The sequence below is a fragment of the Muntiacus reevesi genome, chromosome 1 (genome assembly GCF_963930625.1).
Source record: "Muntiacus reevesi chromosome 1, mMunRee1.1, whole genome shotgun sequence".
Lineage (NCBI taxonomy): Eukaryota > Metazoa > Chordata > Mammalia > Artiodactyla > Cervidae > Muntiacus > Muntiacus reevesi.
The window spans coordinates 38289751-38306451 of NC_089249.1; the positions used below are offsets into that span (position 1 = coordinate 38289751).

General features: G+C 37.9%; 1 protein-coding gene across 1 annotated transcript in view; it reads left to right on the forward strand.

Annotated features, from left to right (window-relative positions):
- SLC15A5 (solute carrier family 15 member 5) overlaps nucleotides 1-16701 on the forward strand; it is a 90379-nt gene that overhangs the window by 3844 nt on the left and 69834 nt on the right. The window contains exon 3 of the mRNA XM_065932600.1: nucleotides 9600-9769. Coding sequence (XP_065788672.1) covers nucleotides 9600-9769 — 170 coding nt within the window. The remainder of the gene's footprint in view (nucleotides 1-9599; nucleotides 9770-16701) is intronic.

Sequence of the window (16701 nt, forward strand, 5' to 3'; positions counted from 1 at the left end):
TCCATTAAAGCATCAACCAACATCTCTATTTCACATTCACTTCACCCCCAGCAACTGACAGAATTTCTAGTCCCTAGAAATCAAACCACATTTCTATGAGTCTTTCTCTCCCAGTTTGTTCTTTTACAGTGTTATGGATTTCTAAAGAACCAATTTTAATTATCAAATGCAAACTCAAGAAAAAATTGAAATTTTGATCTTAAGAAAAAATAGTTCAACAATTAGTAGAGAACTTTGTTGTTACTGTCATTCATCAGTGGATATCAGATATATCTGAGATATGTTGTCTTTCTTCCTCTTCTCTGTGGAATGAGCTAGCAACATTTTTCTAAAATATTGTCTTTTCCCCCAGTGTTAGCAATAGATAAAAGCAAAGTAGAAATAGCATCAGACAAAATGTCTAAAGAGAACTCATATTAAAGCATTAAATGAAAAAATTATAATACATATTATTTAGATATTATTACATGTAACTATCTGAGACAGTTCATTTTTTTCTTTCTGTCTTTCTTTCTTCCTTCCTTTCCTTCTCCCCACCCTTCTGCCATATTATATTAATATTACAAAGCACTCAGGCCTATTTTGGATTAAGTCCAGATGAAAGAGAATAATGCTATTTTACCAAAGGTGGAAGGAACTCTTTACTTCCTTACAGCAAATTCTGCCTCCTTGACCTGCCCAAAGGAGAAAGAAAAATCTTTCTTTTTTATTCTATTCGGAGGTTTTAATCCTTAATTAGCAACATCATTTTGATTAAATAAGACTCTGGAGGATTAAGACTAGAGAGCAATCAGTTGTTCTGAAAGATAGCTCTGGAGAATTTATTGTACTGTGGTCTTAGTCATTCAGAGTTGTGTTTAATCAAAGTGACATTTCTCAGCGTTGATTACAAAGGAGACATTATATGAATGAAATATTTCCTCGGGGAAATGGAGGGGACACCCAATGGGTTTGTGCTTTAGGACATTGGAAAGGGAGATGAGGGATGGGGTGAAAATGAATTTCTGCAGCCAGGCCACATTTAAGATGAACACCTTTAGATTGGGTTACTTATTATTTTCTGATTTCATTAAAATCTCGGATAAAGGGATCATGCAACATTTTTTAAAATTAAGGGCTCTGAGAAAGGGATATAAAGAATCATAGAGTGTTATTCTTTAACATGATGAAAGACTGCAGAAATAATAAGCTCCTCGAAGGGATGGTTGTTTTTTCTTTCTCAGTTCAAATACTAAACTATGGAAAAACTTTTATGAACAGCTGCTTGTTGCAGTTTATAGAAATGAATGTTCATTCTATTCTTGTACGTACTGCAGGGGTTGGTGGCAAAATGGATAGAACTCTTGCTGGGCAGCCAGACAGCTGGCAGGAACCTGGCTGTGTCACTTAGGTGTCTTACGGTTTTCGGCAAGTTTCTTCACCTCGCAAAGCCCCGGGTCCCTCAACCACAGAATGTGGATGCCTTGGAGTGCTGTTGTGGAATTTTTATGCAAAATACCATGGCACATTATAGGTATTCAAATCAGGTAGCTATGACCAGTGTTATTCAATGACAAATCAGTCGTCAGCTAAAGTCATCTTCCAACTTCTGGGAAAGAGGAAGGCCATTTAGGAGAAGGTCATCTTTAAAATGAGCAGTCTATTGATTTATCATCTATTTCTTCAAATCAAAAATGCCCCTAGAAATTACAAGCCTGGTTAATATAATAAATTTCAGTAGTGGCTTTTGAAAAAGCAACACACCACTTGAATCCACCACTTGAAGGTTACATTCAGTTCCGGTTTCAGCACAGATGTCAGATGTTCATAGTTACGGGGCCCTTAATGAGATGTGTCATTGCATCTCTACCACCTAACGCTTCCCAATGATCATGTGAAATAGTGGAGACTGGAAGTCTCAGGCATTGAAAGCACTTCCGAGTGGAGCTGCCAAACGTAGGTGAGAAAACCTCTCCCAGCCAACATCACCATCTGGTACTGGATCATCCTCAAATATGTACCTCATTGAAAGAATAAAGCTAAGCTCCCTGAAATCAAGAGGCATAATAATCTGCCAACTTCTCCTTGTGCCATCATCCAGAACTGAACCTGGCTCTTTCAGCGTTTTCCAAACTCTGAGGTATAAGAGTTACCATACTGGAGATCATATAAACAAATACACCTGTGCAGAATCTTTTCCGGAAGCAAACTGAGTGGTGAATAATTAAGTCTGTTCATGACTGTAATTTTAAATCCTACCACAGTTAAACTTAAATCTTGCTCCCTCTCATCTCTACTTTGGGTTTCCCTGGTGGCTCAGATGGTAAAGATTCTGTCCACAATGCAGGAGACCCAGGTTCGATCTCTGGGTTGGGAAGATCCCTAGAGAAGAATAACAACCCACTCCAGTATTCTTGCCTGGAGAATTCCATGGACAGACAAGCCTGGTGGGCTACAGTTTATGAGATCGCAGAGAGTCAGACATGACTGAGCAACTAACATTCACTCACTCATATCTCTACTTACTTCTCCTGATAATTTGCATCCCGACTGCATAGTATAGTCTCTTGTGAACCAGTTACCAGAGTGAATTCTACATGCTGTAAAGGCTCAAATAGTGTATTGGTAATTTTCTTGTAAAAGTCTAGAGACTGAATTATTCCATCCCTGAAATTTTGATTATCTGGTACTCAGTTTGACTCTACATAATATATGTCTCCTATTAAAGTGTTCTGATTTAAAATACTTACTCAAATTTAATATTTTTTATCTTAGGAAAACACTAGAGGTAAAAAATTATTATCCCACAGCCTTTTTTTCAAACCTGTTGTAATATTTTACTAAAATATTGTCTGACAGAAAGTGAAATTAGTCACTTAGTTGCGTCTGACTCTTTGTAACCCCATGGACTGTAGCCCACCAGACTCCGCTGTCCATGGGATTCTCCAGGCAAGAATACTGGAGTGGGTTGCCATTCCCTTCTCCAGGGCATCTTCCCAACCCAGGGATCAAACCTGGGTCTCCTGCATTTCAGGTGGATTCTTTACCAGCCAAGCCACCAGGGAGTATTAGAGTATTGTCTGAGAGAAGTGATTCTCAAACCTAGATGTCCAGGAAAGCTTAAAATTACTGATACCTGGACCCAGCCACCAGAAATTCTGATTGTGTTAATTTGAGGTGGGAACCAGAGACGAGGCTTTTTTTTTTAAGCTGCCTAAGTAGTTAGGTTTGAGAACCACTGTTCTCAAGCAGTGTTGCCTGATTTTAAGAACCACTTGAGGATTTTGTTAAAAAGTGTTTCCCATAACCCTACTTAATGCAGTGTGATGACTTCAATGGGAAGGAAATTCAAAAGGGAGAGGGTACATGTATGTGTATGGTTGATTCATTTTGCAGTACAGTAGTAATTAACACAACATTGTAAAGTAACTATACGTCGATAAGAATTAATTAAAAAACAAAGCAAACAAACAAAAAACATTACCCATGTCCCTACCTCCAATTTCTCAGATCAGAATTTTCTGGGAGCGTAGCTGGGCAATGTGCATTTTTACCAAGTGCTTCAGAATTTTGAAAACAGTTCCAGAGACTTAAGAAAAGAGAATTCCACACGTCGTCTGGATTCTTGAAATGAAATGGAGCTAAACACTAATGGAAGCACTTATTTTGTACCAAGATGCTTCAGAAAATTTTGATGATTCATAACAGTTTTTCTTTACCACTCCAGAAATCTACCTGATTGAGAAATCCTGCCTAATCCTTGAGGAGAAAAACAAAATATGAAATTGCACAATTTTGCAATGGTAAAATCATAATGTACAAGACACATTTCAGCTAACAAAATCAAAACAGCTCTTGGCATAGTCTTATTAGAACTCATTTCTTATTAGTACTCATTAACATGGATATAACTCTTTTTATTGCTTTCCTTTATCGTGCTTCACAGGGAATAGAATTTTTAAGTTCAAAAATGTATAAATTTTTATGAATTGTGAATTTTATAAAATTTACAAATTGCAAGTTAATGGCAACCTTGTGTGTAGCGAGTCTATTGGTGCCATTTTTTCCAACAGCCTTTGCTGACTTTGTGTCTCTGAAGCATCTGATAATTTTCACAGTATGTAAACTTCATTATTATTATTTTATTTATTACGGTGATCTGTGATCAGTGACCCTTGATGTTACTACCATCGTGCACTCAAGGCTCAGATGACGGTTAGTATTATTTAACAATAAAATATTTTTAAATTAAGGTAAGCACATTATTTTTTTAGGCATAATGCTATTGCATGTTTAATGCATAGTTTAATGCGTAGTGTAAACATAACTTTTATATACATTGAGAAACCAAGAAGTTTTTGCACCAAAAACTTCATGCCCCCTGTTATATCTTAGTGGTCTGAAACCAGACCCATAGTGTTGATATCTTCAAGGTATGCTTGCACTCAGAATATCTTCTAAGTTGAATACTGAGGAATAGCTTATAAACAGTTTTTTAAAAAAAACCACTAGACCTTCCAAAATTCTATTTGCCTGGGCTCCAGCCAAGTTTAACAAATGTGCCCACTCACCGTAGTAACAACAGGCACCTCCTCTGTTATCTTTGCCAAAATTGTCAGCATTCAGAAAATACACTCAGAATTCCTCTCTTAACATGCAATGACAAACTAAACAGTACTGAGAAAAGGAAAAAAAAAAGAAAGAAATCTCTTACATATCTTACTGATCCTGCAGCTTCCCGCTTTTTCTTTAGGCCTGTGTGGTGGCTTTTAAGCTGTAGATGCATCAATAGTGACTTATTGTCATCAATAAACATGCAGTGGTTCAAATATCTTGAACTCAGAAAATGATACACCTTTTTTTAAAAAAAAAAAGCAACAGAGTAATTTTGAAGACCTAGTGGGCTTTATTAGGTCATTCATGAATTGGGGAGCATCTTTTCTAACAACCGAAAGAGTGCTTTGAAGGATTGTACAAACTGGAAGGCTTTTGTAGGAAGAAGGGTGGGGCAAGAGAACTATTAGCAAAAGAAAAGAAAGCATTATTTTGGGGCCAGGAAATCTTCTTTTGTGGGTGGGTGTTGGGAAGGGAATGGCAAGGGTTATACCACATAGGTTGCTGCTTTTTCTCCTGAGGGATGGAGGGGTTCACAAGACAGATGACTTCATTGATGCTGACCAGAACATTCCAGACTGGTTGATTACATTTCTAGGGAGGCTCAAAACTTCTAGTAAGTCATGTATCTAAGTCTAAGTTTGATATCATGAACTTTAGCCCAAGTGACATTATTTTGGGCCTGGTTTTCTCTTCAACAACATTAACAACTGTTAAAATTGGGATGTTGACAGAAGAAAGGAAAATAAAGACAGAAAGGGAATGAGAGCAAGTTAGAAGAGTGAGAGGCAGGGACAGCAAAGAAAGAGGATGACGCGTTCCCCCGAATTTCTTAATTAAAAATAAACCTTTTACTTTAATCGTGCTGCCTGTCCACCAGAATCAATGATCGTCTTTTATTAAGCTGTCTCTTCTTTAATAGCATTGTTGAAAAATGCTTACAGATGAAAAGTAGAAAAAAAAAATATAAATGAATTTATTTACAAAACAAAAACAGACTCATTAATTTTGGAAAGAAACTTACAGTTAAAGAGGGGAAACTTAGCAGGGAGGGATAAATTAGGAGCTTGGGATGAACACACAGATAATACTATATTACTGTTGCTTAACTGGTCAGTTATGTCCTACTCTTCTGCAACCCCATGGACTGTAGCCCTTCAGGCTCCTCTGTTCATGGGATTTCCCAAGCAAGAATACTGGAGTGGCTTGCCATTTCCTTCTCCAAGGGATCTCCCTGACCAAGGCTCAAACCTGGATCCTGCATTGGCAGGCAGGTCCTTTAACACTAAGCCACCTGGGAAGCCCACACTACTATATTTATATCATAGATAATCAACAAGGACCTATTGTATAGCACAGGGAATCCTACTCAATATTCTGTAATAACCCATGTGGGAAAAGAATCTGAGAAAGAATGAATATATGTACTATTTAACAGATTCACTATGCTGTATACTTGAAACCAACACAAGCATTGTAAATCAATTATAATCCAATAATTTTAAGTAGAAACTGCAAAACTGCCTCTGGTCTCTCTTTCTCCAAGTTCATGTCAGCTAGATGATTATTTGAAGTACTTCAAAAAAAGCAGAGACGCTACTCTTGCCAACAAAGATCCGTCTAGTCAAGGCTGTGGTTTTTCCAGTAGTCATGTATGGATGTGAGAGTTGGACTATAAAGAAAGCTGAGCGCCAAAGAATTGATGCTTTTGAACTGTGGTGTTGGAGAAGACTCTTGAGAGTCCCTTGGACTGCAAGGAGATCCAACCAGTCCATCCTAAAGGAGATCAGTCCTGGGTGTTCATTGGAAGGACTGATGTTGAAGCTGAAACTCCAATACTTCGGTCACCAAATGCAAAGAGCTGACTCACTGGAAAATACCCTGATGCTGGGAAAGATTGAGGGCAGGAGGAGAACGGGCGACAGAGGATGAGATGGTTGGATGGCATCATTGACTCAATGGACATGAGTTTGCATAAACTCCGGGAGTTGGTGATGGACAGGGAGGCCTGGAGTGCTGCGATTCATGGGGTCGCAAAGAGTCGGACACGACTGAGCGACTGAACTGAACTGAACTGAATGGGCCAGTGGTTATGCTAGAAGGAGCAGTGACTGACAACCGCATCCACCGTGAAATCAGTGCCCCAGTGTTACACTGATGCTTCTAAACAGTTCAATTTTAACTCATTGAAGAGCCACAAATCCCAGTGAAGAGCCACCATAATCCTGGTGAATTATCTCCGTATCGTTCCATGAAGAATAACAAATTCTCTCTGAACTCTTAAAATTGTCCGTTAAGGCTTGGGATGCCTGAAAGTTTTCCTCCCCTCTTTCATTATGTTCTCAAGTAGAATGGAAGGCCCATTTCAAATTGTGTCTCTTATAATAACTTAAAATAAGTCTGAAGCATGTCAAAATTGGTCATTCTAAAAAATGACAAAACATTTGAGTGACTTTAAAAATTATTACTAAATAAATTATGGCGAATTTTAAAATTATTAATCCTGAAAGGTTTGCTAAATTTTGCAGCAATAAGCTTTTTCCCCTTTATTTGTATTCAACACTGTGGAATCATGAAGACCAAAAAAAAAAAAAAAAAATTGCCATTTATATATACTCCCAATTATTTGCAGTTCCCAGTCTGTGTTTAAAAGTAGACTAAAGAAACATATTTTTACTGCTGCTTTCAATTTTCCTTAATCACTGGTATTTATTTTGCTTTAGTGCTTTGCTCTCTGACTTTCTGTGTGAGAGGTGCTTTATATATTCAATTTGCTAGTGAGCTATGAGATGAAAGGAGTCTTAATGGTGAATTTGAAGACTGTGGATTTTTATTTCTTTTATTTTTTTTACAGTTGATACATATATAATTTCACCCCTAATTATCTATGGCTTGTCCTGTCCATGGATCAACAAAGACATATATAAAATGTGATTGTACTAGGCAATTCTTTTAGAAAATTATACAATCAAATAGGTTGGGTGACATTTGTTAAAATACACTTAGTACTTTATGTGAAATCTCTTCCTATACAGAGGTATTCAGCACTATAATTCTTTGGTTTATAACTGTATTTCACAAGATGTAAGTCTTGGAAGAATTGTAATTTTCCTTGACCCTCTTTAGAGTAATTCCGTTTACATTCCCCAGTGGTGTACTGAAGAGTCTCACAGTGTCCTCTTGGATTTCTCCTCAATACTTAGCATTTGAAACAGGGTTTCTTAAAGATTAAAAAGGACTATAACATTGCTTGCAGCTCCAGCTTCTCTTTGTTACTACCAGCCACAGTTCAAGTGTGCGGCTTGCAGAAGCATTAAAGATGACCTGAGGTAGAGCCAAGGGACTCTATCCCATTGTCCTAGAAGACTCTAACTTTGTACCTCCCCTGCATAATTATAAATAAATCACTATTAGTAGATAATAGTCAGTCAGCTTACTCGGCATGACCATATTTGACATTTGATTACTTTCTTGTCAGTTATGGAGAGTAGATGTTCAAGATTTTGAATGGAGTGATCATTTCACAGGTGCATACATATTCAAAACTTAAATTGACAAGATGACATTGGTCAGACCACCATATGACCAATTTCAAGATGGCTGTCAGACTCACTGTACTGTTTCTATATGTAGCTTCTTCCTCTGCCGATAAAAGCTCTTGCCTATTGATTGTCAGTGGAAGGGAGTCAGCCTTTGGACAGGAGTCTGCTCTCCCCTTGCCCCGGTTATCATGTTCAACTCATTGTGACCCCATGGACTTTCTTCCCAGGCAAGAATACTGGAGTGGGTTGCCATTTCCATCTCCAGGTAATCTTCCCAACCCAGGGATCAAACCTGGGTCTCCTGCACTGCAGGCGAATTCTTTACCAACTGAGCCACCAGGGAAGCCCCCTGCCCTAGTTGCTGGCACCCAAAACAAACCAATTTTTTCTTCCTTCCAACTTTGCCTCTTTATTGGCTTTTGAGCAGTGAGCAACCAGACTCCACTTAATAAGTATGTATTTAATAAGAAAGCTAATAGACAGAGATGCAGATGGCCAACGGGCATATGAAAAGATGCTCAACATGTCTAATCATCAAGGAAATGCAAATCAAAACCACAATGAGATATTACTATCACTTCACACCCATCAGAACATCTATCAACAAACAGAACACAAATAAATGTTGGTGGGGATGTGGAAGAAAGGGAACCCTTGTGCACTGGGGGTGGGAATGTAAATTGGTACAGCCACTGTGGAAAACAGCATGGAGGTTTCTCAAAAAATCAAAAATAGAACTACCATATAGCCCAACAATTCCACTTCTGGGTATATATATCTGAAAAAACAAAACAAAAAAACCCCACTAATTTTGAAAAGAATCATGCACCCCAATATTCATAGAAACATTATTTACAGTTTCCAAAATATGGAAACAACCTATGTCCATCAACAGATGAATGAATAAAGGAGATGTGGTATATACATACAATGGAATACTACTCGCTATAAAAAAGAAAGAAATTTTGCCATTTGCAGCAACATGGATGGAATTGGAGGGTATTTTGTCAAGTGAAATAGGTCAGATAGAGAAAGACAAATACTGTATGACTTTGTTTATATATAGAATCTAAAAAATGCAACAAACTAGTGAATATGACAAAAGAGAAGCAGATTCACAGATATAGAGAATGAACTAGTGGTTATGGGGTGGGGGACTATAGAGGCTAGGGGAGTGGGAGGTACAAGCTGTTGTATGTAAGATAGCCTACAAGGATGTGTTTGTACAACATGGGGAATAGAGCCACTGTTTTGTAACAGCTATAAATAGAGAATAGCCTTGAAAATTTTTGTAAAAATTTTAAAAATGGAATTTGAAAAAAAAAGCTAATAAACAATATTTGCAAAATCTAGTTTGGCTCATATACTACTACTTTATAGCTCATGTTTATTAAAAGAATTAAAATTAGCAATTATTATATGAAGCTACTCAATGGCAATTTTATTTTTGTTTCTGATTCCCAGGTTTTATTGGATCATGAACCTGAGTGCAACTGTGGTCTTTCTGGGAATATCTTATATCCAGCACTCAGGGGCCTGGGCCCTGGTTTCACTTATTCCTTTTATGTCCACACTTATGGCTCTGATAACTCTTTATATGATGCACTATAACCTGATTTATCAGCCAGAAAAATGTAAGTAAATCTCACTTTACTTTTTTTTTTTTGGTTTTTATGGTTTTCTTAACACATCTTCTTCCTCTTAGATTCCCTATAATTTCACTTTCAACTCAGAGAATTTGTAGAGTCTGTCACTTACTTCACTTGAGAGCAACAGAGTCTATAAGAATATCAATAATCTCTATCTTATTTTTCCCTTATTAATAGAGTTTTACTAATGGAATATTTTAAGCATAAACAAAAGTAGAAAAAAATCATATATGAACCCTTCTATCTAGCTCTCAGCTTCAACGATTCTCAATTCATTTCTACTCATTTTTTCCCCATCCCTACTGGTAGTTCTGAAGCAAGAACTAAATATTACAGTGCTTCATATGTGTGTGTATAAAAAGAAGCTATATATATGCTCAATACTTGAAAAATATAATCACAATGTCATTAATGCACACAGAGAATTTCTTAAGATGATCAAGCATCTGTTAAAAAATCTCTGTTTCCCTTTTAAAATCTGTTTATTTTGTTTTTTTTTAATAATTTATTCAAATAAAATCCAAATAAGGCCCATATATTCCAAATGGCAGCTATGTCCCTTAAACCATATATGTTTTCCCTTCATCTCTATTTCTCTCCTTTCAATATTTTTTTCCTTAAGAAATCTGAACATCTCACATAATCTGAATTTTGCTGATTACATCCATTTAATGTCATCCAAAGGTTTTCCTTTTTTATTTCCCCTAAAACGTCTGACAAACATAGATCCTTGATCAGATTCAGATTTTCATTTTTGGCAAAATTCCTTCACAGATGGTGTTAGGTACTTCACACTGTCTCATTATCTGCTTTTTCAGGGTCAGTATCATTGATAATTTTTGTCTAAATCTAAGATCCCATTGGGGGTTGCAGGTTGGTGATATTCTATATTTCTTCTTCTTTTATTAGCTGAAATAATTCTATAAGAAATTCTATAAAGAGAAGTTTTATTAGCTCAAATATATTCTTAATAACTATTTCATTACACAGAAGTACAGTTTGTGTAAGGAAAGGAAGTTCAGTTCAGTTCAGTTGCTCAGTCATGTCCGACTCTTTGTGACCCCATGAACCACAGCACGTCAGGCCTCCCTGTCCATCACCAACTCCCAGAGTCCACCCAAACCCATGTCCATCGTGTCAGTGTTGCCATCCAACCATTTCATCCTCTGTCATCCCCTTCTCCTCCTGCCCTCAATCTTTCCCAACATCACGGGCTTTTCAAATGAGTCGGCTCTTCACATCAGGTGGCCAAAGTATTGGAGTTCCAGCTTCAGCATCAGTCCTACGAATGAACACCCAGGACTGATCTCCTTTAGGATGGACTGGTTGGATCTCCTTGCAGTCCAAGGGACTCTCAAGAGTTTTCTCCAACACCACAGTTCAAAAGCATCAATTCTTTGGCGCTCAGCTTTCTTTATGGTACAACTCTCACATCCATACATGACCGCTGGAAAAACCACAGCCTTGACTAGATGGACCTTTGTTGACAAAGTAATGTCTCTGCTTTTTAATATGCTATCTAGCTTGGTCATAACTTTCCTTCCAAGGAGTAAGTGTCTTTTAATTTCATGACTGCAGTCACCATCTGCAGTGATTTTGGAGCCCAGAAAAATAAAGTCAACCACTGTTTCCACTGATTCCCCATCTATTTGCCATGAAGTGATGGGACCAGATGCCGTGATCTTAGTTTTCTGAATGTTGAGCTTTAAGCCAACTTTTTCACTCTTCTCTTTCACTTTCATCAAGAAGCTCTTTAGTTCTTCTTCACTTTCTGCCATAAGGGTGGTGTCATCTGCATATCTGAAGTTATTGATATTTCTCCCAGCAATCTTGATTCTAGCTTGTGCTTCTTCCGGCCCAGCATTTCTCATGATGTACTCTCCATATAAGTTAAATAAACATGGTGACAATATACAGCTTTGACATACTCCTTTCCCAATTTGGAACCAGGCTGTTATTCCATGTTTAGTTCTAACTGTTGCTTCCTGACCTGCATACAGGTTTCTCAAGAGGCAGGTCAGGTGGTCTGGTATTCCCATCTCTTCTAGAATTTTCCACAGTTTATTGTGATCCACACAGTCAAAGGCTTTGGCATAATCAATAAAGCAGAAATAGATGTTTTTCTGGAACTCTCTTGCTTTTTCGATGATCCAGCAGATGTTGGCATTTGATCTCTGGTTCCTCTGCCTTTTCTAAAACCAGTTTGAATATCTGGAAGTTTACGGTTCACCTATTGCTGAAGCCTGGCTTGGAGAAATTTGAACATCACTTTACTAGTGTGTGAGATGAGTGCAATTGTGGGGTAGTTTGAACATTCTCTGGCATTGCCTTTCTTTGGGATTGGAATGAAAACTGACCTTTTCCAGTCCTGTGGCCACTGCTGAGTTTTTCAAATTTGCTGACATATTGAGTGCAGCACTTTCACAGGATCATCTTTCAGGATTTGAAATAACTCAACTGGAATTCCATCACCTCCACTAGCTTTGTCGTAGTGATGCTCCCTAAGGCCCACTTGACTTCGTGTTCCAGGATGTCTGGCTCTAGGTGAGTGATCACACCATCATGATTATCTGGGTTGTGAAGATCTTTTTTGTACAGTTCTTCTGTGTATTCTTGCCACCTCTTCTTAATATCTTCTGCTTCAGTTAGGTCTCTACCATTTCTGTCCTTTATTGAGCCCATCTTTGCGTGAAATGTTGACTTGGTATCTCTAATTTTCTTGAGGGAAAAGATTATAAGTGTCTAATTCTTTCCCTCTATTTTTAGGTTTTCAAATTAATGAGGTGAACTTCAGTGTCTTCCAACGATGATCAGGCCATCTATTAGTGACCCTGTGGACTGAACTGTAGCCCACCTGTCTTCTCTGTCCACGGGATTCACCCAACAAGAATACTGGAGTGGTTACCATTCCCTCCTCCAGGGGATCTTCCCAACCCAGGAATTCAACCCGCGTATCTTGTCTCTTGCATTGGCAGGTGGGTTCTTTACCACTAGTGTCACCTGGGAAGCCCATAGATTCCATATATGTGCATTAATATACAATATTTCTGTCTTGCTTCACTCTTTATAATAGGCTTTAGGTTCATCCCCTGCATTAGAACTGACTCAAATTCATTCCTCCTTATAGCTGAGTAATATTCCATTTTACATATGTACTACAATTTCTTCATCCATTCATCTGTCAATGGACATCTAGGTTGCCTCCATGGTCTACTGCTGTAAATAGTGCTGTGATGAACAGCACTACAAGTTGTCGCTGTTGTTGAGTTGCTAAGTCATGTCTGACTCTTTGTGACCCTGTGGACTGTAGCCCACCAGGCTCCTCTGTCCATGGGATATCCCAGGCAAGAATACTAGAGTGAGTTGCCATTTCCTTCTCCAGGAGATCTTCCTGACCCAGGGATTGAACCCACGCCTCCTGCATTGCAGGTGGATTCTTTGCCCTGGAGCCACTTGTGGAGACCTTCCATGCACAAGACTTTTGTCTATTTGCTTTGTCTTTGCATAGTTTATGTTTGAAATCAAATTTGCCTATCTTCTTTATGTTTCTAGATTTTGAACTATGGTGAAAAAGTTTTCCTCACTCTCAGATTATAAAAGAATTCATTCATACTTTTTTTGGCGTATATATATTTACCTTTATATCTGTGACCCATTTGGAAATTGTATTAGAATAAGCTTTAAAAGTGAACTCAATTTTATCTTTTTCCATATGACCGTTTATTATCCAGCCTCTTATTAAAAAGTGTATTTTTTCCCACTGCTTTGAGGTGCCACCTTCCTGTATACCACCACTTGCATTTCTGGAATTTCTGTTCTCTTTCTTTGATCAGTCACTCTGTTCATATTATCTCTCTTGTTTAAAAAAACTCTGATCTTAATTTCTAACATATTTTACTTTCAGTAGTACCTTCACTGTTACCACTATTTCTATCCCTTATCTATACAGCTACCACTAATAGCAATGCAAGAAGTTATATTTTTTAAAATTAAGCACATTCACCACTTGTACTTCATTTCACACCATACCAGTGAGGTGGGCAAGAAAGGCACAGTGTTCCCGTTTACAGACTATACTCCATGGACTTTATTTCTTGTACCATCCTGAGCTTTACTTTTTCACCTAGCACGTTGTGTTGAAATGATCTATATCTGAATACAGTTAAAAATTCATGTGTCAGTTTGGCAGAAATCAACACAATACTGTAAAGCAATTGTCCTTCAATTAAAAATCAGTGAAAGTCGCTCAGTCGTGTCTGACTCTGTGACCTCACGGACTATACAGTCCATGGAATTCTTCAGGCCAGAATACTGGAGTGGGTAGCCTTTCCCTTCTCCAGGGGATCTTCCCAACCCAGGGATCAAACCCAGGTCTCCCGCACTTCAGGCGGATTCTTTACCACCTGAGCCACAAGGGAAGCTCCCAATTAAAAATAAATAAATTTAATTATAAAAGAAAATTCCTGAGTCGTATACATACTTGGAATATAGTAAATGCTTAGTGTTTGTTATTGTTAAACTGAGTGCAGAAGATGAGACTTAAGTGAATTTAATGAGAGGCCCAAGACGTCACAGGCAGTGGCTGATGTGGAGCCAGAACCCAGATCTTACTTTTCTCAGGCTAGAGCTTGTTTTTTTTTACACCACGTACTGAGGCAGTGAGACAGAGAAAACATCAACATCGCCCTGGAAGCCTCGGCCTTGTTTCTCCAAGTTCTGTGTTCTGTCAGTCACAGCGGGGCAGTACACAGCCTCCTGGCAGCCTGTGGAATGGGTTCATTGTGCAAAAAGATGTCTCAGAGATCCTCTCTGTCAGCCCCAAAAGGCAAAAAAGAGGAAAATGTAAAGGAAGTATAAACTTTTGTCAAAAGACCACTTCGGCATATTCTGGAGTATGTAATTGTCACATAATTCTTCTTTTGTGAATGTGTTAGTCACTCAGTCGTGTCTGACTGCTTGCAACCCATGGACTGCAGCCTACAGGCTGTTATGTCCATGGGATTTTCCAGGCAACAATACTGAAGCAGGTTGCCATTTCCTAGTCCAGGGCTTCTTCCAAGTCAGGGATCAAACCTGGGTCTCCTGCATTGCAGGCAGATTCTTTACTTTCTAAGTCAACAGGGAAGCTCATACATAATTTTTGTATTCAGATTTTCTAAATATTCAGCATCCGACCATTTGCTCCTAATCTCCTATTTGAAAGTATATATTCATCTGAATAAAGAACTACAATTCTTCATACAAATCTATTTGATCAGCTCTGTTTATTGCCAGACTACTGTAGTTCATATGCTACATATTTTAACATGTGATAAGGTAACCTTTCTTTGGACAGTTACAAGAAAAAATTTGTATTAGCTGCAGGTAAAATTATAAAATGTTCACCAGTGGTTTACTTTACACAATACTCTATAAAATGAATATTTTTGAGTTGTTTTGCTTTGTTTTGTTTTCTTTTTCAAAGTTATACAATCACCCAACTATGGTGAAGTAAAACTCTGTCCTCCCTCTAGAAAAGTATATCATCCTTATTTTGGCTTCTTCCTCTCTGATAACTAAATTGGAACTTCCTCAAAGCTGTAATTCAAAACCATGGGTGACCTTAAAGAAATGATTTTTTATATCCTACCTTTTATTTTAAGGTAACTTTTCAAATGTGGACCATGCATTCCATTATGTTTAGCTGTCAAGCACAGTCTTCATTTGCATTTCTTCCCACTGCTGTAATTTTGAGAACTGGCAGGTGACCAAAGAAGGGGGGAAAAAAGTGCATCTACCATCTAGAGTGCAATGTAGGATTTTTTATTATAATTAAGTGGCATAGATAGTCATGATTAGATCAAGGTCAGAGGAGCAGACCATCAGAGCCAAGGACTTAAAGGTACAAAGAATTAAAAAATTGCTTTCTAAAGTTTTTTTTAAAAAATAGTAATGGTTACGATCTTTTAAGTTTGGCAATAAGCATTTAAAATAGCTCATCTGTTTAATTTGAAAATGTGCACACCTGGTGTGTTTGCCACGCACGTTTAAACTGAAACTTGAAGTCTCAGTTGCATTTTCATTTCAGGTTTTTTTTTTCAACTTCCCAGTTTCTGCTCCTGGTGTAGAAAAGCAATTTGAGGATTATAATGACAATGGATTTTTTTTAAAGGCTGAGTCTACAAGACACACAATATTATTTGTACAGAAGGCTTGAGTTTCCCATTAAGCCTAATAGATTAATCCGAGAATGTGGTATGATGTTTGGATACAGATGTTTTCAGTGAAACTTCCCTCCTGACACGTAGGGATAGTTACAGTTTGAATGGATAATGGATGCTCCCTCTGCATAGACAGATTACAGCATAGCTCTTTTTCTTTCCTCCTTACTGGCTCCCTCTCAGTTCACCTTATCAATTAGGTTTATTACTTCCTCTTTCCTCTGACTAACAGTCCATCTAGTTTATTTTTTCTTTTTTTTTTTTTTTTCTTTTTCTTTTTTTTTTTTTATTTTTCAGTGGGTTTTGTCATACATTGATGTGAATCAGCCATAGAGTTACACAAATTCCCCATCCCGGTCTCCCATCCCACCTCCCTCTCCACCCGATTCCTCTGGATCTTCCCAGCCCAACAGGCCCGAGCACTTGACTCATGCCTCCCACCTGGGCTGGTGGTCTGTTTCACCACAGATAATATACATGCTGTTCTTTCGAAACATCCCACCCTCCCCTTCTCCAACAGAGTTCAAAAGTCTGTTCTGTACTTCTGCGTCTCTTCTTCTGCCCTGCATATAGGGCCATTGTTACCATCTTTCTAAATTCCGTATATATGTGTTAGTATACTGTAATGTTCTTTATCTTTCTGGCTCACCTCACTCTGTATAATGGGCTCCAGTTTCATCCATCTCATTAGAACTGATTCAAATGAATTCTTTTTAA